General features: G+C 58.5%; 2 protein-coding genes across 2 annotated transcripts; one reads left to right on the top strand and one right to left on the bottom strand.

The window, feature by feature from the left end:
- Positions 1 to 12,154: 12,154 nt before the first annotated feature.
- LOC136115787 (uncharacterized) lies at positions 12,155 to 18,030 on the top strand. Its single transcript, XM_071803147.1, has 6 exons — positions 12,155 to 12,361; positions 14,109 to 14,184; positions 14,341 to 14,429; positions 14,621 to 14,752; positions 15,133 to 15,254; positions 15,408 to 18,030. The coding sequence occupies exons 1-6, from the start codon at positions 12,359 to 12,361 to the stop codon at positions 17,506 to 17,508; spliced, it is 2,523 nt and encodes an 840-aa protein (XP_071659248.1). The 5' UTR covers positions 12,155 to 12,358; the 3' UTR covers positions 17,509 to 18,030.
- On the bottom strand, positions 18,028 to 23,844 carry LOC136115925 (uncharacterized; the record flags this gene model as incomplete). Its single annotated transcript, XM_071803149.1, has 3 exons — positions 18,028 to 18,873; positions 19,007 to 19,071; positions 23,575 to 23,844. Coding segments are annotated over 3 exons (645 nt in total), but the record flags the coding sequence as incomplete, so codon positions are not given.
- Between the last annotated feature and the right edge of the window lie 1,168 nt (positions 23,845 to 25,012).

The raw sequence follows: 25,012 nt of genomic DNA, 5'->3' as shown, positions 1-25,012 counted from the left end.
GGTCCTGGGACGTCACAATGGGCCCTGGGGACAAAGGCGGTCCCAGGGTGTCACAATAAGCCATGGGGACAAGGGGGGTCCCCAGGATGTCACAATGGGCACTGGGGACAAAGGCGGGTCCCCACGGTGCCATGATGGGCCCTGGCGACAAGGGGGTCCCCAGGATGTCACAATGGGCCCATGGGACAAAGGGGGTACCCATGGTGTCACAATGGGCCCTGGGGACAACTTGGGGTCCTGGGATGTCACAATGGGCCCCGGTGACAAAGGGGGTCCCCGTGGTGCCACAATGTGCCCCTGGGACAAAGGGGGTCCCCAGAATGTCATAATGGGCACTGGGGACAAGGGGGGTCCCCAGGATGTCACAAGTGGCCCTGGGGATAAAGGGGGTCCCCATGGTGCCACAATGTGCCCCTGGGACAAAGGGGTCCCCAGGATGTCACAATAAGCCCTGGGGAGAAGGGGGGTCCCCAGGATGTCAGAATGGGCCCTGGGGACAACGCGGGGTCCTGGGATGTCACAATGGGCCACGGGGACAAAGGCGATCCCCATGGTGTCACAATGGGCCCTGGGGACAAGGGGGTCCCCAGGATGTCACAATGGGCTCATGGGATAAAGGGGGTACCCACGGTGTCACTATAGGCCCTGGGGACAACGGGGGGTCCCCACGGTGCCACGATGGGTCGTGTGGACAAGGGGGTCCCCAGGATGTTCACAACGGGCCCTGAGGACAAAGGGGGTCCCCACGGTGTCACAATGGTCCCTGGGGACAACTTGGGGTCCTGGGATGTCACAATGGGCCCTGGGGACTAAGGCGGTCCCCAGGATGTCACAATAAGCCCTGGGGACAAGGGGGGTCCCCAGGATGTCACAATGGGCACTGGGGACAAAGGGGGTACCCACGGTGTCACTATAGGCCCTGGGGACAACGGGGGGTCCCCACGGTGCCACGATGGGCCCTGGGGACAAGGGGGTCCCCAGGATGTTCACAATGGGCCCTGGAGACAATGGGGTGTCCCCAGGATGTCACAATGGGCCCTGGGGACAAAGAGGGTCCCCAGGATGTCACAATCGGCCCTGGGCACAAAGGGGGGTGCACATGGTGTCAAAATGGGCCCTGGGGACAAAGGGCGTCCCCAGGATGTCACAGTGGGCCCTGGGGACAAAGGCGTCCCCATGGCATCAGAATGGGCCCTGGGGACAAAGAGGGGTGCCCTGAATGTCACAGTGGGCCCTGAGGACAAAGGGGGGTCCCCAGGATGTCGCAATGGGCCTTGGGGACAATGGGGGGTCCTAGGATGTCACAATGGGCCCGAGTGACAAATGGGGTCTCCATGGTGTCACAACGGGCCCTGAAGACAAAGGGGGTCCCCTGAAAGTCACAATGGGCCCTGAGGACAATGGGGGTTCCTGGAACGTCACAATGGGCCCTGGGGAGAAAGGGAGGTCCCCAGGATGTCACAATGGGCCCTGGAGACAATTGGGGGTTTTGGGATGTCACGATGGGCTCTGACGACAAGGGGAGGTGCCCATGGTGTCACAATGGGTCCTCAGTGACAAGGGGGGTCCCTATAGTGTCACAATGGGCTCTGCAGACAATGGGGGGTCCTGGGATGTCACAATGGGCACCAGTGACAAAGGGGGTCCTCATGGTGCCACAATGGGCCCTGGGGAGTAAGTGGGGTCCTGGGATGTCACAATGGGTCCTGGGGACAAAGGGTGATCCTTTGATGTCACAAGGGGCCCTGGAGGCAAGGGGGTCCCCAGGATGTTACAATGGGCCCTGGGCACAAAGGGGGGTCCCCATAGTGTCACAATGGGTCCCCAGTGACAAGGGGGTCCCCACGGTGCCACGATGGGCCCTGGGGACAAGAGGGGGTCCCCATGGTGTCACAATGGACCCTGGGGTCAAAGGGGGTTCCCAGGACATCACAATGGGCTCTGGGGACAATGGGGATCCTGGGACATCACAATGAGCCCTGGGGACAAGGGGGGGTCCTGGGACGTCACAATGGGTCCTGGGGACAAAGCGGTTCCCCAGGATGTCACAATGGGCCCCGGGGACAAAGCAGGGTCCTGGGACGTCACAATGGGCCCTGGAGACAAAGGGATTCCCCAGGATGTCACAATGGGCCCTGGGGACAAAGGGGGTCCCCACAGTGTCACAATGGTCCCTGGGGACAAAGGAGATCCCCACAGTGTCACAATGGGCCCAGGGGACAAAAGGGGGACCCCAGGATGTCACAATGGGCCCAGGGGACAATGGGGGGTCCTGGGACGTTATAATGGGCCCTCGGGAAAAAGGGGGTCCACATGGTGCCACAATGGGCCCTGGGGACAACGGGGGTCCCAGGATGCCACAATGGACACTGGGGACAAGGGGGTCCCCAGGATGTCACAATGGGCCCTGGGGACAACGGTGGCTCCTGGGATGTCACAATGGGCCCTGGGGACACAGGTGGTCCCCAGGATGTCACAATGGGCCCTGGGGACAAAGTGGGGTCCTAAGATGTCACAATGGGCACTGGGGACAAAGGGGGTCCCCATGGTGCCACAATGGGCCTTGGGGACAATGGGGTCTCCCCAGGATGTCACAATGGGCCTTGGGGACAAAGGGGTGTCCCCTGAATGTGCATAATGGGCCCTGGGGACAAAGGGTGGTCGCCGGGATGTCTCAGTGGGCCCTGGGGACAATGGGGTGTCCTGGGATGTCACAATGGGCCCCAGTGACAAATGGGGTCTCCACGGTGTCACAATGGGCCCTGGGGATAAAGGGGGGTCTCCAGGATGTCACAATGGGCCCAAGTGATGAGTCCCCACAGTGCCACTATGGGCCCTGGAGACAAGGGGGGTCCCCAGGATGTCACGATGGGGCCTGGGGACAACGAGGGGTCCTGGGACGTCTCAATGAGCCCTGGGGAAAAAGGGTGGTCCCCATGATGTCACAATGGGCACTGGAGACAGTGGGGGGTCCTGGGATGTCACAATGGGCCCTGGGGACAAAGTAAGGTCCTCGGCTGTCACAATGAGCCCTGAGGACAAGGGGGGGTCCCCAGAATTTCACAATGAGCACTGGGGACAAAGTGGGGTCCTGGGACGTCACAATGGGCCCTGGGGACAAGGGGGGTCCCCACGGTGTCACAATGGGCCCTGGGGACAATGGGGGGTCCTGGGATGTCACAATGGGCCCCAGTGACAAAGGGGGTCCCCATGGTGCGATAACGAGCTCTGGGGATAAAGGGGGTCTCCAGGATGTCACAATGGGCCCTGGGGACAAAGGAAGTCCCCAGAATGCCACAATGGGTCCTGGAAAGAAGTGGGGTCCCCACGGTGTCACAATGGGCCTTGGGGACAAAGGGGGGTCACAATGGGCCCCGGGGACAAAGGGGTCCCCAGGATGTCACAATGGGTACTGGGGACAAAGGCGGGTTCCCCATGGTGTCACAATGGACCCAAGTGACAGGACGAGTCCCCACGGTACCACTATGGGCCCTGGAGACCAGGGGGTTCCCCGGATTTCACAATGGGCCCTGGGGACAAGGGGGGTCCCCAGGATGTCACAATGGGCACTGGGGACAACGAGGGGTCCTGGGACGTCACAATGAGCCCTGGGGAGAAAGGGGGGTCCCCACCCTGTCAGAAGGGACCCTGGGCACAAGGTGGGGTCCTGGGATGTCACAATGGGCCCTGGGGACAAAGGGGGTGTCCATGGTGCCACAATGGGCCCTGGGGACTAGGGGGGGGGGGTCCCCTCGGTGCCACGATGGGCCCTGGGGACAAAGGGGGTCCCCAGAATGTCACAATGGGCCCTGGGGACATTTGGGGTCCCCAGAATGTCACAATGGGCCCTGGGGACAATGGGGGATCCTGAGACGTCACAATGGGCCCTGGGGACAAAGTGGGTCCCCATGGTGTCACAACACCCTGGGGACAATGCAGGGTCCCCAGGATGTCACAATGGCCCCTGGGGACATTAGGGGTCCCCACGGTTTCACGATCTTAACCCTTGACACCCCCCAACTACTGGGTCCTTAGGGTTACTCCCGGGTCCCTCCTGAATTGAATCCCCGCCCGAACTCCTGGGTCTGATAGAGGGCACGAACATTTTAAGGGTTAACAAAACATAATTGGGTGCCCACTAACGAGCCAACACTTTAGGGCTGAGCCACACGAGTGCTCAGTTCAGAGCTTTAGGTGAACTCATGGTAAGGAAACCAGAACCCAGCAGTGCCAGGATCAGGAGTTTTACGGCACCAGCTGTGAACTCGAGGGGCCGAGAGAACCGAGATTTACAGCAAAAAGGGGGCGCCAGGCTGGGTTCAACCGACCTGGAGCTTGGGTCCCAGTCCATTCAACACAAGGAGCCAAACCTGAGGAAGCTGAAGGAGCCTTCATCCAAAGACCCCTCCTCCAGAGCACCAGGTGGCGCCGCGCAGGCGAACGGGGGGGGTCCAGGCGGAGACTACAGCAGTGATGAGCGGGAAAGGTTATGGATGTGCGCGGGCGCTCCGGGGTCGCTGGGACATGAGCACCTCGCTGTATTTAAACGCAGCTCCTGCCGCTCGGAGCGGCGCACGAGGGGTGGAACCATCGCTCCCCTTGCGCCCGACGGCGAAACGAACGCAGCTGCTCTGGAGCCCTGCGGGGTGTGGAGGTTCATGGCTCCGGAGGCTGTAAAGTTGTTTCTGCGCCTCCGTTCCCCTCATGGCCCCCCCATTCCCTTCACACCGACCCTCAATCCACCCCCCACCCGACCCCCAGCTCCCCCCAAACCCCGACCCCCAGCTCCCCCCCACCGACCCCCAAATGCCCCCCCGACCCCCAATTCCTCCCCAGACTGACCCCCAATGCCCCCTCACACCGACCCCCAAGGCCGCCCCCGCACACCAACCCCCCAGTTCCCCCCTCAAACACCGACCCCCAATCCCCCCCCGGGACCCTAATTCCCCCTCGCACCGACCCCCAACGCCCCCCACACCAACCCCTAATGCCCCTCACATCGACCCCCAAATCCTCCCCACACTGACCCCTCAAATCCTCCCCAGAACGAGCCCCAACTTTCCCCCCACACCGAGCCCCAATTCCCCCCACACTGACCCCCAATGTCCCCCCCCACGCCAGACCCCAATTCCCCCCCACACCGACCCCCAATTCCCCCCACACTGATCCCCAATGCCCCCCTCCAAACCGACCCCCAATTCCTCCCCAGACTGACCCCCAATGCCCCCTCACACCGACCCCCAAGGCCCCCCCTGCACTGACCCCCCCACACCGACCCCCCAATTCCCCCCTCAAACACCGACCCCCAGTGCCCCCCCACTGGACCCTAATTCCCCCTCGCACCGACCCCCAACGCCCCCCACACACTGACCCCCAGTTCCTGCCCCCCACACCAACCCCTAATGCCCCTCACATCGACCCCCAAATCCTCCCCACACTGACCCCTCAAATCCTCCCCACACAAACCCCCAACTTCCCCCCCCACCGACCCCCAATTCCCCCTCACACCGACCCCCCAAGCCCCCCCCACCGATCCCCAATTCCTCCCCACACCGACCCCCAATGTCCCGCTCACACCGACCCCCAGTTCCTCCCCCACACCGCCCCCCAATTCCCCCCTCACACCGACCCCAAATCCCCACCCCCACACTGCCCCCCAAATCCCCCCCTCACACCGACCCCCAATGTCCCCCCCCGGCCCCCCAATGCCCCTCACACCGACCCCAATTCCTCCCCCCACACCGACCCCCAATGCCCCTCCCGCCGACCCCCAGCTCCCCTCACAACCTCCACCAAAACGGCGGCGCCTCCCTCTCCTCCCTCCCGCCTTTTCCCGCCACACACTCCCGGACGTGACGCCGGCGAGGGGGCGTGGCCGGCGGCGAGGGGGCGTGGCCGCGGCGCCGGCGGGCGGGAAGCGCCGGGGCGGGAAACACCGGGTGAGGAGATCGCCTCCCCTCGGGTCCCTCGTGTCTCTTCATGTCCCATCGCGTCTCTTCATGTCCCATCGCGTCCCCTCGGGTCCCTCGTGTCCCTTCATGTCCCATCGTGTCCCCTCGCGTCCCTCGGGTCCCTTCATCGTCCCCTCGTGTCCCTCGGGTCCCCTCGTGTCCCCTCATCTCCTCAGCACCCCCGCTGGAGCCCGCCCGTCCCTCCCCTCCAGGAGAGACCCCGGGGCTGGGGCGGATCCGCCATCAATCCCCCCACAGACTTTTTCTCTCTTTCATCCCCCTTTTCCCTCTTTTCCCTCTTTCCCCCTTTATCCCTCTTTCCCCCCTTTTTCCCTTCCCCCCCTTTTTCCCTCTTTTCCCTCTTTCCGCCGTTTTTCCCTCTTTTCCCTCTTTCCCCCCTTTTCCCTCTTCCCCCTTTTCCCCCCCTTTTTCCCTCTTTTCCCTCTTTCCCCCTTTATCCCTGTTTCCCCCCTTTTTCTCCCTTTCCCCCCTTTTTCCCTCTTCCCCCTCTTTTCCCCCTTTTTCTCCCTTTTTCCTTCTTCCCCCCCTTTTCTCCCTTTTCCCTCTTTCCCCCTTTATCCCTCTTTTCCCTCTTTCCGCCCTTTTCCCTCTTCCCCCCTTTTTCCCTCTTTTCCCTCTTTCCCCTTTATCCCTCTTTGCCCCCTTTTTCCCTCTTTTTCCTCTTCCCCCCCTCTTCCCCCTCTTCCCCCTCTTCCCCCTTTTTCCCTTTTCCCCCCTTTTCCCCCTTTTTCCTCTTTCCCCCCTTTTCTCCCCTTTTCCCTCTTCCCTCTTTTCCCTTCTTTCCCCCCTTTCCCTCTTCCCCCCTCTTTCCATCTTATCCCTCTTTTCCCCCTTTATCCCTGTTTCTTCCCTTTTCCCCCCCTTTCCCTCTTTCCTCGCTTTTTCCCTATTTTTCCCTCTTTCCCCCCTTTTTCCCTCTTTTCCCTCTTTCCTCGCTTTTTCCCTCTTTTTCCCTCTTTCCCCCCTTTTTCCCTCTTTCCCCCCTTTTTCCCCCTTTTCCCTCTTTCCTTGCTTTTTCCCCCTTTTCCCTCTTTCCCCCCTTTTCCCTCTTTCCCCCCTTTTCCCTCTTTCCCCCCTTTTCCCTCTTTCCCCCCTTTTCCCCTCTTTTCCCTTTTTCCCCCTTTTCCCTCTTTCCCCCCTTTTCCCCTCTTTTCCCTTTTTCCCCCTTTTCCCTCTTTCCCCCCTTTTTCCCCCTTTCCCCCCTTTTCCCTCTTCCCCGTTTCCCTCTCCCGTTTTCCCGTCCCTCCTCCCATTCCCGTGCAGCCCAACCCCTTCCCCCCTTTTCCCCAGAGCAGTTTTCATACAGATCCCCCCTTTCCCCCCAGCCCCGAACCCCCGGGGGTTTCTCAGCATCAGCAGCCACTTCACTCCCCCCAATTTAACTCTTTGTGTCCCTTTTCCAGGCTCTTTGGGAGCCCGGGTGTCCTGGGGCCGCTCTGGTTTTTGCTCCGGGGTGTTTGGAGCCCGGTGACCATGGACCTGTTTCCCTTGGGCGACGAGCTGCGTGGCTTTGCCCAGAGCCCCGGGCTGCTCTGCGGGGAAGCGCTGGAGCCCGACCTGGAGCCCAGTCTGAGCCTGGAGCCCGACCTGGAGCCCAACCTGAGCCTGGAGCCCGACCTGAGCCTGGAGCCCAACCTGGAGCCCAACCTGAACCTGGAGCCCATCCTGAGCCTTGAGCCTGACCTGGAGCCCAACCTGAGCCTGGAGCCCAACCTGGAGCCCAATCTGAGCCTTGAGCCCAACCTGGAGCCCAACCTGAGCCTGGTTACTAATGATCAGTATTTACTAATGATGGTCATAATTTATTAATAGTGATCAGTATTTATTAATAACAACCAGTATTTATTAATGATGGTTAGTATTTATTAATGACAATTAGTATTTATTAATAACCACCAGTATTTATTAATAACGGCCAGTATTTATTAATGGCGGTCAGTATTTCTTAATGACAATCAGTATTGATTAATGATGGTATTTATTAAGGATGATTATTATTTATTAATGATGATCAGTATTTGTTAATGGTGATCGGCATTTATTAATAATGGTTAGTATTTATTAATGACGATCAGTATTTATTAATGACCGTCACTATTAATGATGATCAGTATTGATTAATGATGGCGAGTATTTATTAATGATGATCAGTATTTATTAATAACAGTCAGTATTTATTAATGACAATCAGTATCGATTAATGATTGTGAGTATTTATTAATGATGATCAGTATTTATTAATGATGGTCAGTATTTATTAATAACGATCAGTATTTATTAGTGACGGTCACTATTTATTAATGACAATCAGTAATTATTAATGAGGGTCAGTATTTATTAATCCTTGCTATTTAACCCTTTTGGGTTGAAACCTTTGAGACCGAACGCCGATTGATTCCACCGGGCAAGCTCCACCTGCCTGGAGCTTCAGTGCCGACTACGCCATCTGTTCTAAAAGCGCCGCGGCTTTATCATGTTGATTTTTTTACCTATTTATCCTGATTTTTGTCACTTTAGCCGCTTGGCGGCTACTCCGGTTGAGGATGGCGGCGTCTCCATGTGCCGGAACCACGGGTGGTCGGTGGACGCCGAGAGGGGGCAGGTAACGGGCACCCATGGGTGCTGCTCATTGAGCGGGGATCTGAGCGAAGGCGGCGGGGGGGACGGCGGTGCCGTCGAAGCCCTTTGCGGGGGTCGTTACCAAATTGTGCGTAACTGGATGATTTGTGAACGTCGCTGCCGATTGAGTGGAGACGACGGGGTGAGAAAACGAGAAATAGGGAATCGCTGCAGCGTAAAGATTCACGTTGCGCGCTCCCACCCGGTTTGGGTCGTGTTTAGCGTAGCGGGTTTTATTATCCTCGTTATATAACGGAGAAATAATTGGGAAGAGCAGTTTGCAAAGCGCTTTGATATCCTCCAGCGCCACCGACGCTCCCGGTTCCGTTTGTGCTCAGGTGCGCGACGCGGGCGATGCAAACACCGCGAAACCATCGTTGGGAGATGGAAACGGCGCCTCCGAACCCCCGACGCTGTCTGAAAACCCCCCTGGTGATCCCGGTGTTGGTTCCAGTGACAAGGAACGAGGTGGGTGAGGAGTACTTGGATGGTTGTGCGATGATTCGGCAACCGGCGGCGCCGGAGTCGCTTCCCGGAGCACCCGTGTGTGTGTCCCTGGCTGAACCAAGGGTGCTACGTGCCCCAAAACCCCCCAAATTACACCCAAATAACGCTATGGGGACGCGCTCGGCGGCCACTACCCCAGGGACGGGCTCTGGGAGGCTCCAGGCTCCCGCTGGGTTATTGATCCGAAATACGGAACCCGGCGATCGCCTCGAGTTGGGTGAAAGGGAGGAAGCATCAGCAGGACTGGAGGGTCCCCAGACCCCTCATTTTGGGGTTCGCCGCTTGCTTTTGAGCCAAAAAAGGAGGAAAAGCAGATAAACGCCCGTGTGATTTTGTGCGTTTTCCACCTTTAACCCTTTTCTCGTTCGATGTTGCCCAGATCACCGAAAATGCGTCTCCGGATGGGAAGATCTCGCAGCAAAAAGGCGACGGAGGCCAAAACCCCTCGTGATCCCGACACCGGGATTGAAGCGCTTTCGGCCGCCCCGCGGGGTTAATTCAGTGCGATGCGGATGTCCCCACGTAGCGCTTTGGGGGGAACACCCCGCTTTATGGTTGTGGTTTACGGGGGGTTTATCTCAACCCGGGCCGAGCGATCCCGGTGTAAAACCGCCCGGTGAACCCGGTTTGGGTTCGGCGTCCCCTCGCTGGTTTGTGGTGGCAAACGCAGAGCTTGTGCTCCCCAAAAACCCCCAAAATGGGTGATTTTGTGGAATATGGGATGGAAACAACCCCCCCAGGGTTTCGCTGTGATATCGGGTGTAAAAACCACCCGAGTGCTGCGATCGACTGCAAAACCCCATTGGGATGATCCATCAGCGACCGATTTCACCAAAACGATGGGAATTGGGACAATTTGTGGTTGTGACGCCGAGGAACGGTCTCGGCACGATGATTTTGATCCTGAGCGTTGCTTTTCCCCTCTATTTCTCAATATCCCGCAGGCAGAATGGACGGCGACTTGGGATTGTGCCTGGTGAAGGACGCCCCCAAAATCAGCGTCCGGCCGTGAGTCCCCAAACCACCAAAAACGGGCGCAAAACGGGTGCGTCGCGCTTTTCCTGCCCCTCGTTTGGCCCACCAGGACCCATTGACGTCCATTCCGAACGGAACACGAGGCGCTGATGTCACCGGCGGCGCTGATGTCGCGGCGGAACCCCGGCAACGCTTTGTTGTTCCGAGCCCTCGCAGGGCGTCTCTCCCACTCTGCCGCGTCTCGGAGCGAATCCCTGTGGTTTTCGGCCGAACCGCGCGGTTTCGGTGCCGATCGGAGCACGATGATGCCGTGAGCGCTCAGAACGCCCCCGTCCCCCCCGCCGCGCCGCCGCGGTCCCCGTCACCGCCTCCCGTCCCCTCTCCAGGCAGATCAACGTGGGGAGCGGCTTCCAGGCGGAGCTGCCGGCCCTGCGCGACCCAGCGCAGGCGCAGCAGGACGAGGAGCGCGCGGAGCTGGTCTGGAAGCCCTGGGGGGACATGGACACCGACCCGCAGGCGCCCGACCCAGGTATCGCACGCATTGGGTGCCTGGCCCACCCCACCTGGGCCCCGGGGGGGTCGTCGCTGCTCTTGGGGCTCCCAACGCTGCCTTTTGGGTAGAAATAGTGACGTTTTTCCGTGTGTTTCTTGCTCTCCGCTCCACCTGGTTGGCTCGTTTTCCGCTGTCCCGTATCGCACCTTTTGTCCCCAAAACCCAACTTTTCCTTCTCGTATCGTACCCATTATCATGTCGCACCTTTTCTTGACCAACCCCGACGTTTCCTTTGTCCTATCACACTTTTCTTGATAAAACCCAACTTTTCCTTGTTGTAGCGCGTCTTTTCTTGACATAAACCCAACTTTTCCTTCTCGTATCGTACCCATTGTTGTATCGCACCTTTTCTTGACCAACCCTGACGTTTCCATTGTCCTATCACGTCTTTTCTCAACAAAACCCAACTTTTCCTTGTCCTATCGCATCTTTTCTCAACAAAACCCAACTTTTCCTTGTCTTATCACGTCTTTTCTTGACAGAACCCAACGTTTCTGTTGTCCTATCGCGTCTTTTCTTGACATACACCCAACTTTTCCTTGTCCTATTGGTTCTTATCTTGACCAACTCCAACTTTTCCTTGACCTATTGTGTCTTTTCGTGACAAAAGCCAACTTTTCCTTGTCCTATTGTCTTTTCTTGACATAAACCCAACTTTTCCTTGTCCTATCGCGTCTTTTCTCAACAAAACCCAACTTTTCCTTGTCCTATCGCACCTTTTCTTGACAAACCCCAACATTTCCTTTATCATATCGCATCTTTTCTTGACCAACTCCAACTTTTCCTTGAATCGTACCCATTGTCGTATCACGCTTTTCCTTGACAAACCCCAGCTTTTCCTTGTTGGATCCCATATTTCCACCCCCAAACCCCAACACCCCCATGTCACATCCCCCTTTCCCCCAACACCCCCATGTCACATCCCCCTTTCCCCAAACCCCAACACCCCCATGTCACATCCCCCTTTCCCCCAACACCCCCATGTCACATCCCCCTTTCCCCAAACCCCAACATCCCCATGTCACATCCCCCTTTCCCCAAACCCCAACACCCCCATGTCACATCCCCCTTTCCCCAAACCCCAACACCCCCATGTCACATCCCCCTTTCCCCAAACCCCAACACCCCCATGTCACATCCCCCTTTCCCCCCCAAACCCCAACATCCCCACCTCATATCACCCCATTTCCCCCCCGAACCCCAACATCCCCATGTCCCATCACCCCGTTTCCCCCACCCCGTGTCGGTTGCAGTGTTGACCCTGCTGTCCATGGCAAGCTCCAGCACCGTCCCCGGGAGCTCCAGCGCCGTCCCCAGGAGCTCCAACGCCATCCTCGGGAGCTCCAGTGCCGTCCCTGGGAGCTCCAGTGCCATCCTCGGGAGCTCCAGTGCCATCCCTGGAAACTCCAGCGCCATCTTCGGGAGCTCCAGTGCTGTTCCTGGGAGCTCCAGTGCTGTCCCCGGGAGCTCCAGTGCCATCCCCGGGAGCTCCAGTGCCATCCCTGGGAGCTCCAGTGCCATCCCCGGGAGCTCCAGTGCCGTCCCCGGGAGCTCCAGTGCCGTCCCCGGGAGCTCCAGTGCCGTCCCTGGGAGCTCCAGTGCCATCCCCGGGAGCTCCAGCGCCATCCTCGGGAGCTCCAGTGCTGTCCCTGGGAGCTCCAGCGCCGTCCCCGGCGCCGTCCCCAACCTGGAGCTGGCCCTGCACTGCCTGCACGCGGCGCGCGGCGACCTGATGGTGAGTGACCCCAAAACCACCCGATATCACCCCAAACCCCCTGATATCACCCCCAAACCCCCCGATATCACCCCCAAAGCCCCCCGATATCACCCCCATACCCCCGATATCTCCCCAAAACCCCCGATATCTCCCCAAACCCCCCTGATATCACCCCAAAACCTCCTGATATCTCCCCAAAACCCCTTGATACCAGCCCAGAACCCCCTAATATCACCCCAAACCCACCGATATCATCCCCAAAAGCCCCAGTATCACCCCCATGTCCCCGATATCACCCCAAACCCCCCGATATCACCCCAAAACCCCCTGATATCTCCCCAAATCCCATTGATATCACCCCAAAACCCCCCGATATCTCCCCAAAGCCCCCCGATATCACCCCAAAACCCCCCGATATCACCCCAAAACCCCCCGATATCACCCCAAAACCCCCTGATATCTTCCCAAAACACCCCGATATCTCCCCAAAACAACTTGGCATCTGCCCAAATCCCCTTGATATCACCCCAGAACCCCTTGATATCACCCCAGAACCCCCCGATATCACCCCAAAACCCTATGATATCTCCCCAAAACCCCCCGATATCACTCCAAACCCCCCCAGTATCTCCCCAAAACCCCCCGATATCACCTCAAAATCTCCCGATATCTCCCCAAACCCCCTGATATCACCCCAGAACCCCCCAATATCACCCCCAAGCCACCCGATATCACCCCCAAAAGCCCCAATATCACCCCCATGCCCCCGATATCACCCCAAAACCCCCCGGTATCACCCCAAAACCCCGATATCACCCCAAAACCCCCTCATATCACCCCAAAATCCCCTGATATCTCCCCAAAACACCCCGATATCTCCCCAAAACACCTTGATATCACCCCAAAACCCCCTGATATCTCCCCAAAACACCCTGATATCTCCCCAAAACACCTTGATATCACCCCAAAACCCCCTGATATCTCCCCAAATCCCGATATCACCACAAAACCCCTCGATATCTCCCCAAAACCCCTCGATATCTCCCCAAAACCCCTCGATATCACCCCAAAACCCCCTGATATCTCCCCAAAACCCCTCGATATCTCTTCAAAACCCCCTGATATCTCCCCAAAGCCCCTCAATGTTACCCCAAAACCCCCCGATATCACCCCCAAACCCCGATATCACCCCAAAACCCCCCGATGTCTCCCCAAAACACCCCGATATCTCCCCAAAACACCTCGATATCACCCCAGACCCCCCAATATCACCCCAAAACCCCCTGATATCTCCTCAAATCCCCTGATATCACCCCAGAACCCCTCGATATCACCCCACACCCCCTGATATCTCCCCAAAACCCCTCAATATCACCCCAAAACCCCTCGATATCACCCCAAAACCCCCTGATATCTCCCCAAAACCCCTTGATATCACCCCAAAACCCCCCGATATCACCGCCAAACCCCCCGATATCACTCCAAAACCTCCTGATATCTCCCCAAAACCCCCCGATATCACCCCAAATCCTCCTGATATCTCCCCAAAACCCCCCGATATCACCCCAAACCCCCCGATATCTCCCCAAAACCCCCTGATATCACCCCCAAACCTCCTGATATCGCCCCAAAACCCCCCGATATCTCCCCAAGCCCCCCGATATCTCCCCAAAACCCCCCGATATCACCCCAAAACCCCCAAAATCACAACTTGGGGCGTCCTGCTCCGAATGGAAGGCGAACCCCGAGCCTCTTCCTCTTGCAGAAGGCGCTGGAGATGCTGCTTTCGGGGGGGCCCCCCAAGTCCGAATCGGACCCTCTGGCCAATTATCATTACGCAGGTAAACGAGGAACGGGGCCCATTCCCCCCCAGGACACAAACAGACACCACGATACCCTTTCCACGCCGATTTAAACATCTTGGGCTGCCGATAACGACCCCCCCGCCCCGTTTGCTAATTGCGTTCCCCATAACGAACCCGCTCATTGCCCCGCAGGCTCGGACACGTGGACGCCATTGGAGCAGCAGCTTTTCCACCGTGCTTTTGCCACCCACAAGAAGGACTTTTATCGCATCCACAAGAAGGTAAATCCCCCAAAATCATCGGGTTTTAACCCAAAAAGCCGCGTTTTTGAGTCACGCATCGAACTCCCATTCTCCAAATGTCATTTTGCTGCTTAACGCTGCAAAAAAGGCACCGGAATGAGACAAAACGAGGCGTAAATGTGATTTACCGCGGCGTTTCCATCCTAAACCGCCCCTATCCCCTCGCTTAGGTCCAGACTAAGACTGTGGCCCAGTGTGTTGAATATTACTACATCTGGAAGAAAACGACCAAACTCAAGTCCTACCGAGCAAAAGGGACGGGCAAAAAAGCCAAGAGAAACAAGGAAAAGGCCGAGGAGAAGGTAGAAAACGCGTTTACACAGAATTTGCGCTGCAGGAAAACCGCCTTGAGGCCAAAAAAGCGGCTTTTTGGGCCCGAAATGGGCTCGATTGGCTGCAGGTTGATTGCAGTGATTCCAGGTATTAACGATCCTGGTGGGGTTTGAATGGTTTGGGGGATATTCTGTGGTTTTGGCTTCGCCGCCGAAGGGAATTGCTGTGCGTTCCCTGCCAAAAAGCGGTGGTTTGTGTCACAAAAAGAGCCGGTTTTGGCTCTTTTAGCCTCACCTGGCTGAGTTGTCTCTATGGGCTGTTCCATAGGGTCTTGTTTCCAAGCTGGTTTATTCTCAGCGCTCTCGACCTTTGGTGAAAGGGGGGAATGAGGGGAATCTCTGCTTTCCAGGCCACTTTCCAGCCCCCGAAGAAGAAGCCCCGTCCCTCGCCCGAGGAAAGGGCCAAAATGAAGCAGCAAATGGCCCAAAATGAGGGCGCCGGGGAGTCCTTTCCATGCACGGAGTGCGGCAGGTGAGTTGTTGCTTATTTGGGGATAAAGAGGTTAAAAGGTGTTAAAGCCACCCGGCGCGGAGCCGAGAAACGGCGCCGGACCCGCGCCAAAACGCACCCAGAGAGGGTGAAGCCAAAAAGCACTAAAACCTGGGTTTTCCGCCCCGTTTCCAGGGCGTTTGCCACGATGCGGGGCAAGAACGCACACATGAGGTGGCACCGGGCGCGGGAGCTGCAGGCGGGGACCGAGCTGACCCCAAAGGGCTTGGAAATTGAGGACAAACCAGCCGAAATGGTGATTGCTGCGCTGGTTCTGGAGCCGCAGGCCGGGACCGAGCTGCCCATAAAGTGCTTGAAGATTGAGGAGAAACCAGCTGAAATGGCGATTGCGGGACCGGAGCTGCAGGATGGCACCGAGCCGCCCCCAAGATCCTTGGAAATTGAGGACAAACCAGCCGTAATGGAGATTGCGGTGCCAGAACCGCAGGTGGGGACCGAGCCGCCCCAAAAATGCTTGAAGATTGAGGACAAACCAGCCGAAATGGTGAATGCGGGACCGGAGCTGCAGGATGGCACCGAGCCACCCCCAAAGGGCCTGAATATCGAGGAGAAACCAGCTGAAATGGTGATTGCAGCGCTGGAGCCGCAGACCGGGACTGAGCCACCCCTGAAATGTGTGAAAATTGAAGAGAAACCAGCTGAAATGGTGACTGTGGCGCTGGAGCCGCAGGCTGAGACCAAGCTGCCCCTAAAGTGCTTCAAAATTGAGGGCAAACCAGCCAAAATGGTGATTGTGGGACCAGAGCTGCAGGATGGCACTGAGCCACCCCCAAAGGGCCTGGAAATTGAGGAGAAACCAGCTGAAATGGCGATTGCTGCGCCGGTTCTGGAGCCGCAGGCCGGGACTGAGCCGCCTCCAAGATGCTTGGAAATTGAGGAGAAACGAGACAAAATGGTGATTGCGGGACCGGAGCTGCAGGCTGACACTGAGCCACCACCAAAATACCTGCAAATTGAGGACAAACCAGCTGAAACGGTGATTGCGGCGCCAGCGCCGGAGCCGCAGGCTGAGACCGAGCCCACCCTGAAGCGCTTTAAAATTGAAGAGAAACCAGCGGAAATGGCGATGCCGGAGCCGGAGGCCGGGACTGAGCCACCCCTGAAGCGCTTAAGAATTGAGGAGAAAGCAGCTGAAATGGAGATTGCAGCACTGGAGCTGCAGGCCGGGACTGAGCCACCGCCAAAGTGTTTGAAAATTGAGGAGAAAGCAGCCGAAATGGAGATTGCGGTGCCAGAGCCACAGGCCGGGACCGAGCCGCCCGAAAAGTGCCTGAAAATTGAGGGAAAACCAGCGGAAATGGTGATTGTGGCACCGGAGCCGCAGGTGGGGACCGAGCCGCCCCCAAAATGCTTTCAAATTGAGGAAAAAACAGGCGAAATGGCGATGCCGGTGCGGGAGCTGCAGGCCGGGACCGAGCCGCCTCCAAATTGCCTGGAAATGGAGGAAAAAGCAGCTGAAAAGGCGATTGCGGAGCCAGAGCCGGAGGCCGGGACCGAGCCGCCCCCAACGTGTGTGAAGATTGAGGAGAAAGCAGCTGAAATGGAGATGCCGGAGCCAGAGCCTCAGGCCGGGACTGAGCCACCACCAAAGTGCCTGAATATTGAGGAGAAACCAGCTAAAATGGAGATTGTGGTGCCAGCACCAGAGCCACCGGCCGGGACCGAGCCGCCCCCAAAATGCGTTAAAATTGAGGAGAAAGCAGCTGAAATGGTGATTGTGGCACTGGAGCTGCAGGTGGGGACCAAGCCGCCCCCAAAATGCTTTGAAATCAAGAAACCAGGTGAAATGGCGATGCCGGAGTCGGAGCTGCAAGCTGGGATGGAGCCGCCCCCAAAGCGCCTGAAAATTGAGGAGGAACCAGCCGAAATGGGGATTGCGGCACCGGAGCTGCAGGACGGGACCGAGCCACCACCAAAATACCTGAAAATTGAGGAGGAACCAGCCGAAACGGTGATTGCGGCACCAGAGCCACGGGCCGGGACCGAGCCGCCCCTGAAGCACTTGGAAATTGAGAAACCAACCGAAATGGCGATTGTGACGCCGGAACCGCCGGCTGAGACCGAGCCACCACCAAAATGCATGAAAATAGAGGAGAAACCAACCGAAATGGCGATGCCGGAGCCGCAAGCCGGGACCGAGCCGCCCCCGAAGCGCCTTAAAATGGAGGAACCAGCCGAAATGGGGATCGCGGCGCCGGAGCAGCGCCCGGGGTAGGTTTGCGCCCTCAGGAAACCCCCGCGCCGAAACCACCGTCGGCTTTCCCACCGGACGGCGCATCCCGAGGGGGTTTTTGGGGAGAAAAGGGGTGAATCTGCGCGTGTTTGAAGAAGCGACCGCGGGGGGTTTGGTTTCTCGGCATCGGGTTTGATGGGAAGAGCTGGCGCCCGATCGTCATCTCCGGCACCAGGGGGCGCACGGAACGGGGCCGGAATTGGGCTGAAATCCTGCGAGATTGGGAAAAAAACGCCGCTGTGAGATCAACGGGCAGCGGCTGCTCGCGGTGGGAAGAACCGGAAAGGGAAATGGTGGCAAAATGGTGCCGTAAAGCGCACCGATCTGAGCCGAGAAACAGGGGTTTTGGTGTTTTTCTTTCTATTTAACGCGCTTTCTGCTTTGCTTAATAAACTGGGTTCTGGAATGAGTTGAAGTTCGTTAATGCAGCGATTTGTGACAACGGGGGGGTTGAGTTGTTTGATTAATGAAAAGTTAATTAAGGGTCTTGTCACACCAGGAGGGATGGAAGGGGGATTTATTTTGGGAGGTCTTGAGATTTATTGCTGTCACGATACCGGGGCTGTTGGTGCCACCCATCGCGATACCGGGGCCGTCGGTGCCACCCATCGTGATACCGGGGCCATTGTCGCTGCCCATCACGATACCGGGGCCATCAGTGCCACCCATTGCGATACCAGGGCCGTCAGTGCCACCCATCGCGATACCAGGGCCGTCGGTGCCACCCATCGCGCTACCAGGACCATCATTGCTGCCCATCACGATACTGGGGCCGTCGTCACTGCTGTTGTGACGATACCAGCGCTGTTGTTGCCACCTGTCGTGATACCAGGACCATCAGTGCTTGCTATTGCGATACCGGGGCCGTCGGTGCCGCCCTTCGCGATACCGGGGCTGTTGGTGCCACCCATCGCGATACCGGTGCTGTCGGTGCTGCCGTCGCAATACCGGGACCGTCAGTGCTGCCCATCACGATACTGGAGCTGTTGGTTCTGCCCATCACGATACCAGGGCCCCTGTCACTGCCCATCACAATATCAGGGCCGTCGGTGCTGCCGTCGCAATACCAGCTCCATCACTGCTGCCCGTCGCGATACCGGGGCTGTCGGTGCCGCTGTCGCGATACCGGGGCCGTCGGTGCTGCTGTCGCGATACTGGGGCCGTCGGTGCTGCTGTCGCGATACCGGGGCCGTCGGTGCTGCTGTCGCGATACCGGGGCTGTTGTCGCTGCCCAACGGTGAGAGGAAAGCTGCGCTTGGAAGGGATTTCCTGTCCAGAGTCCTCATCGTCTTGGCCATGCACAGCACAGTGAGATGTTCCCCATCGAACAGAAACGGTAACTGGGGTCTGTGGAGAGCGCAGGGGGTAAAAGGGGTCTGGGAGGAAACTGCCTGAGGAAAAGTGAGACATCCCTTTTCCCTCTGTTTTAGAAACCCCAGCCAACTCGAGAGCATCTTGGGAGGGGTCGAGCTGCACTTACCCAGAGGACACAGCAGCTGGAGGAAGCCAGGAGAGATCGGCGTGGAGAGGACGAGCGCAAGGAGGCTGCAAAAGGGAGAGGAAAGAAATCAGTGCCGCGGCCACTGCTGTTGCTGGGATGGGAGACGTGAGGGCCTGGGGAGCTGCGGTGGGGCAGCCGGGGCTGGCAGAGCAGCCCCACGCACCCCTCAGTAGGATGGGAATGAAGAATATGAGGAGCAAAAGTAAGAAAACTCATGGGCTAAGATAAAAAAACACAAGTGAGATAAGTAATTGAAAGAGGAAGAGAGAATAAAACGCAAGGCGTGATGCAAAGACTCGTGGGCTCCCACAAGCACAGGGAGATCCCGCAGACCCCGAGCGATGGCTGCCCTGCAACCCCCTTCCCTCCCTTCTTATTGATGAGCACCACGTTAGGGCGCTGTTGGTGCCACCCATCGCGATACCGGGGCTGTTGGTGGCACCCATCGCGATACCGGGGCTGTCGGTGCCACCCATCACGATACCGGGGCCGTCGGTGCCACCCATCGCGATACCGGGGCCGTCGGTGCCACCCATCGCGATACCGGGGCCGTCGGTGCCACCCATCGCGATACCGGGGCCGTCGGTGCCACCCATCGCGATACCGGGGCCGTCGGTGCCACCCATCGCGATACCGGGGCCGTCGGTGCCACCCATCGCGATACCGGGGCCGTCGGTGCCACCTATCGCGATACCGGGGCCGTCGGTGCCACCCATCGCGATACCGGGGCCGTCGGTGCCACCCATCGCGATACCGGGGCCGTCGGTGCCACCCATCGCGATACCGGGGCCGTCGTCACTGCTGTTGTGACGATACCAGCGCTGTTGTTGCCACCTGTCGCAATACCAGGACCATCAGTGCTCGCTATTGCGATACCGGGGCCGTCGGTGCCACCCATCGCGATACCGGGGCCGTTGGTGCCACCCATCGCGATACCGGGCTGTCGGTGCCACCCATCGCGATACCGGGGCTGTCGGTGCCACCCATTGCGATACCGGGGCTGTCGGTGCCACCCATCGCGATTCCGGGGCTGTCGGTGCCACCCATCGCGATACCGGGGCTGTCGGTGCCACCCATCGCGATACCGGGGCCGTTGGTGCCACCCATCGCAATACCAGGGCTGTTGGTGCCACCCATCGCGATACCGGGGCGATACCGGCCCCTCCTGGGGCAGCAGGGGTCCAGTACCAGCACGGTTTGGGGGTGGACCCGCTGGAAAGCAGCTCTGCGAGAAGGACTTGGGAGTTCTGGGTGACATCAGGTTGGCCACAAGTCACCAATGTGTCCTTGTGGTCACGAGGCCGAGGGTACCTGGGGGATATTTATTAAGAAGAGTGTGAGCAGCAGGTGAGAGAGGTGAATCCTCCCCCTCTGCTCCACCCTGGGGAAGCTGCATCTGCAGTTCTGGGTCCAGTTCTGGGCTCCCCAGTTGAAGAAGGACAAGGAGTTACTGGAGGGAGTCCAGTGGAGGGACACAGAGATGCTGAGGGGTCTGGAGCATCATTCTGATCAGGAGAGACTGAGAGAGCTGGGGCTGTTGAGCTGGAGAAGAGAAGCTGAGAGGGATGTGATCAATGGGATCAATATCTCAGGTGGGTGTCAGGATGGAGCAGACTCTGTTCAGTGGTGCCCAGCGCCGGGGTGAGGGGCATCGGGCACAGACTGAAACCCAGGAGGCTCCATCTGAACGGAAGGAGAAACTTGCTTGCTGGGAGGTGCCAGAGCGCGGCCCAGGCTGCCCAGAGCGGGTGTGGAGTCTCCTTCTGTGAGACATTCAGACCCCTGGGATCCTGTGTGATCTGCTCTGGGACCCCGCGGGAGCAGGGGGGTTGGACTGGATGATCTCCAGAGATCCCTTCATCCCAAACCAGAATGGGGTTCTGAGGGAAGGGGAGAGGAGGAAGGGGAGAGGAGGAAGGGGAGAGGAGGAAGGGGAGAGGAGGAAGGGGAGAGGAGGAAGGGGAGAGGAGGAAGGGGAGAGGAGGAAGGGGAGAGGAGGAAGGGCAGAGGAGGAAGGGCAGAGGAGGAAGGGCAGAGGAGGAAGGGCAGAGGAGGAAGGGCAGAGAAGAGAAGCTGGGGCTGTGAAACAGAGGGAAAAGGGATGTTTCACTCTTCCCCTCACAAAGTTCCCTGCCAGCCTCCAAATTCTTTTTGATCTCAGGGACCCCCCAGGGATCCCAGAAACCACTGAGACCCCCCCAGACCCACTCGCAAGAACCCCTGGGACCCCCCCCCAAACCCAGGTTTCCCCCTTTCTCCCCTCCAGCCCCCAGGGACCTCACAACCCACCCAGGACCCCCGAGGGGCAGCTGCATGGGGGGGGGCTCTGACACCCCAAAAGTGATGGGGCGCATGGGGTGATGTGGATCCCCCTGTGGTGGTTTGGGGGTCCCTGAGTTGCCGTCCCCCCACTTTAGAGCTTTTGTACAAATTGTCTCTATATTCGTAGCTGGGGGAAAAAGCACCCCCTCCCCAGTGCTGCTCCCACAAACCTGGGGGGGCCTGGGTGGGTCCTCTGGGTCCCCCCCACTGGCACGGGGGGAAAGGAAAGGATTTAGCACAGAAATCACAGTATCACAGTATCACGGTGTGTTTGGGACTGGAAGGGACCTCGAAAGCTCATCCAGTGCAATCCCCCCATGGAGCAGGAACGCCCAGGAGAGGTCGCACAGGAACATGTCCAGGGGGTTTGAACGTCTGCAGGGAAGGAGACCCCACAGCCCCCTGGGCAGCCTGGGCCGGGCTCTGCCACCCTCACTGGGAAGAAGTTCTTTCTCAAATTTAAGTGGAACCTCTTGTGTTCCAGCTTGATCCCATTGCCCCTCGTCCTATCATTGTTTGCCACCGAGAAGAGCCCGGCTCCATCCTCCTGGCACTCACCCTTTATATATTTATAAATATTAATGAGGTCACCCCTCAGTCTCCTCTTCTCCAAACTAAAGAGCCCAGCTCCCTCAGCCTTTCCCCACACGGGAGATGCTCCACTCCCTTCAGCATCTTGGTGGCTGCGCTGGACCCTCTCCAGCAGTTCCCTGTCCTTCTGGAACTGAGGGGCCACAACTGGACACAATATTCCAGGTGTGGTCTCCCCAGGGCAGAGCAGAGGGGCAGGAGAACCTCTCTGACCTACTGACCACCCCCTTCTAACCCACCCCAGGTCCCATTGGCTTCCTGGCCCCAAGGGCCCAGTGCTGGCTCATGCTCACCCTGCTGTCCCCAGGACCCCAGCTCCCTTTCCCTACCCTGCTCTCTAACAGCTCATTCCCAGCCTATACTGACCCTGGGGTTGTTCCTGCCCAGGTGCAGCACTCTGCACTTCCCCTTGTTAAATCTCACCAGGTTATCCCCCCCCAGCTCTCAGCCTGTCCAGGTCTCTGATGGCAGCACAGCTTCCAGGGTCACCCACTCCTCCCAGCTTGGTGTCCCCAGCAAACTCGCTGACAGTCACTCAATTCCCTCATCCGAATCGTTAACGAATATATTGAATAATATTGGCCCCTGAGGCCCTGCACTGGATCCAGGCCTCAACCGGACTCTGCCCATTGACCACCACTCTCTGGCTTCTCCCTCTCAGCCAGTTTGCACCCCCCACTCCCCACTGCCCAGAGCACCCCTCCCCAGCTCAGCTGTGCGGATGCTGTGCAGACGGTGTCAGAGGCTTTGCTGAAGCCCAGGGAGCCCACACCCACCGCCCGCCCCCTCCATCCACCCGGGTACGTTCCCATGAACGGCGACGGGGTTGGTGGGGATGAACTGAGCTGAGCCCGAAATCAAGAGATTGAGCCACGCGCTCAGAGCGATATCGGCTGTTCAACCGCTCAGTCACCGCATTTTTAAACTACAGAATGTAGATCACAGGGGTTTAATTACGGGAAATATTTAACTGTTTAATGATGGATTTTTAATGCGGAGAGGGACCAACGAAGTGGGGTTTAAGCACCACTGCCTCTGACGGACGTTTAATCCCAAGAAATTTAATGGGAAATTAATTTAATTTGAAATGTTCTTTATCAAACTGTTCAGGTCACTTTTGAGATACAAAAAGTTTTTAAAGCAAAACATTAATCCCAGTAAATTTCCAACAACGCTCCCTTCCGTGAAACCAAAATTCAACAAAAACCTCAACGAAACTTCAACATTCGTTGTTTTTTAGTTAACGTTCAAATGTCGCGTTTAATGTTACACATTTAATTTATACACTGGAGGCCTTGGTGCGGGGGGGCTGGGGGGAGGGTGTGTTAAAGGGACATTGGGGGGCACATTTGGGGCTGTTTTGGGGTCAAAAAGGGGCATTGAGGTTCAGGGGGACTTGAGGGAGTCGCGGGGGGCGGGGACCGATCGGGGGTCCGGGGGGAGCCCCGCAGGGGGATTTGCTGGGGGAGGCAGGGTCAGCAGGGCCTCCCCTCCCCCGCAAAGGGACCCAGGGCCCCCCAAACCTGGTCCCTCCTGCCGGCTGCACCCCAACCCCCACAGCTCCCCTGCACCCCCAGACCCGCCCCGCGCCCCCCACAACCCCCGCACCAACCAAATCCGTCCCCGCCGCTCACCCAGGACGGAACTGGCGGCGATCGCGGTCCCAGCGCGGTGTGAGGAGGATTTTCAACCGCGGAACTGCGGGGGCGACCAGCGGGCCCCCCCCACTGCCGCCCGGGGGCAACACGGCGACCGCCCGGCCCCGGCCAGCGGGGCCGCAGCCCCGGGCCCCCCGCCCGCCCCCGCAGCCGCTGCAGCCGCAGGACCCGCCCGTGGCAGCGGCGCTCCGGCGGCAGGAGGGGACGAACCGCCACGGCCGGGCCGCTGCTCCCGGGGCGGGCTGCCTGGCCACGCCCCCGGCACCCCCATTGGCCACACAGCCGGCTCGTCACCGTCCCTCAGCACCCGTCCCGAGCCGCCATTGGCCTGGAGGCGGCCTCCTGATGCCCATTGGCTGTGCCGCTTCCAGCGGGAAGTCCCTCCCCTTCCCGACACGGCTCCGCGCCTGCGCAGTGCAGCCCCCGCGCAGCCCCGCGGTGGCGCCGTCGTCCGTTGCGGGCTCTCGCTGCTGTTTAATCCAATTCTTTAATTGTGTTGTTTAAACGCGGGTTCATGAGAGCACAAGCGAAACAGCGCTGGGTGCGCGGGAGATTCGCTCGGCCCAACACGCACACCTTTAACAACAGGAAGTGTGTTAATTACAGTAAGTGTTCATAATGACCCCAGAACTGTGCATGTCCATGAGGTGATCTCAGAACCGTTTCCACAGCCCTGAGCCCCCTGTTCTCCTGCGCAGTGGCACTGGGTGCATTTGAGGAGGGGTCCTTGGGGTCTTTGGATGAAGGCTCCTCAGCCTCCTCACAGTGGGCTTTGCCCCTTTGGCTCATTGTGAGGAACTGGTGGGACCCAAGCGGCCAAGGCGGTTGAACCCGGCCTGGCGCCCCCTTTTTGCTGGAAATCTTGGCGATCTCGTCTCCTCAAGGTTGCAGCTGGTGCCGTGAAACTTCTGATCTCGGCATTTGATGAAGTTCAGCCGCAGGTGTTAGTGACGGGATCGGTTTTACAAGGTGTTCCCTTCTGGAACAGGTATGGGATGGGCCTTGGCTGGCTCTGCCCTGGGTACCACTGATCTGTTACAGTTGGATCCCTGGGTATCACTGACCTGTTACAGCTGGATCCCTGGGTATCACTGACCTGTTACGGTTGGATCCCTGGGTATCACTGACCTGTTACAGCTGGATCCCTGGGTATCACTGACCTGTTACGGTTGGATCCCTGGGTATCACTGATCTGTTACGGTTGGATCCCTGGGTATCACTGATCTGTTACGGTTGGATCCCTGGGTATCACTGACCTGTTACGGTTGGATCCCTGGGTATCACTGATCTGTTACGGTTGGATCCCTGGGTATCACTGACCTGTTACGGTTGGATCCCTGGGTATCACTGATCTGTTACGGTTGGATCCCTGGGTATCACTGACCTGTTACGGTTGGATCCCTGGGTATCACTG

Source organism: Patagioenas fasciata, unplaced genomic scaffold (genome assembly GCF_037038585.1).
Source record: "Patagioenas fasciata isolate bPatFas1 unplaced genomic scaffold, bPatFas1.hap1 Unplaced_14, whole genome shotgun sequence".
Lineage (NCBI taxonomy): Eukaryota > Metazoa > Chordata > Aves > Columbiformes > Columbidae > Patagioenas > Patagioenas fasciata.
Note: the sequence above shows the minus strand (reverse complement) of the source record. Positions and strands in the feature narration are given on the sequence as shown.

Coding starts and splice junctions, on each gene's coding strand:
- LOC136115787 (XM_071803147.1), top strand. Junction 14,753..15,132: donor AGGAAAAGGCCGAGGAGAAG/GTAGAAAACGCG, acceptor TCTGCTTTCCAG/GCCACTTTCCAGCCCCCGAA. Junction 15,255..15,407: donor CCATGCACGGAGTGCGGCAG/GTGAGTTGTTGC, acceptor CCCCGTTTCCAG/GGCGTTTGCCACGATGCGGG.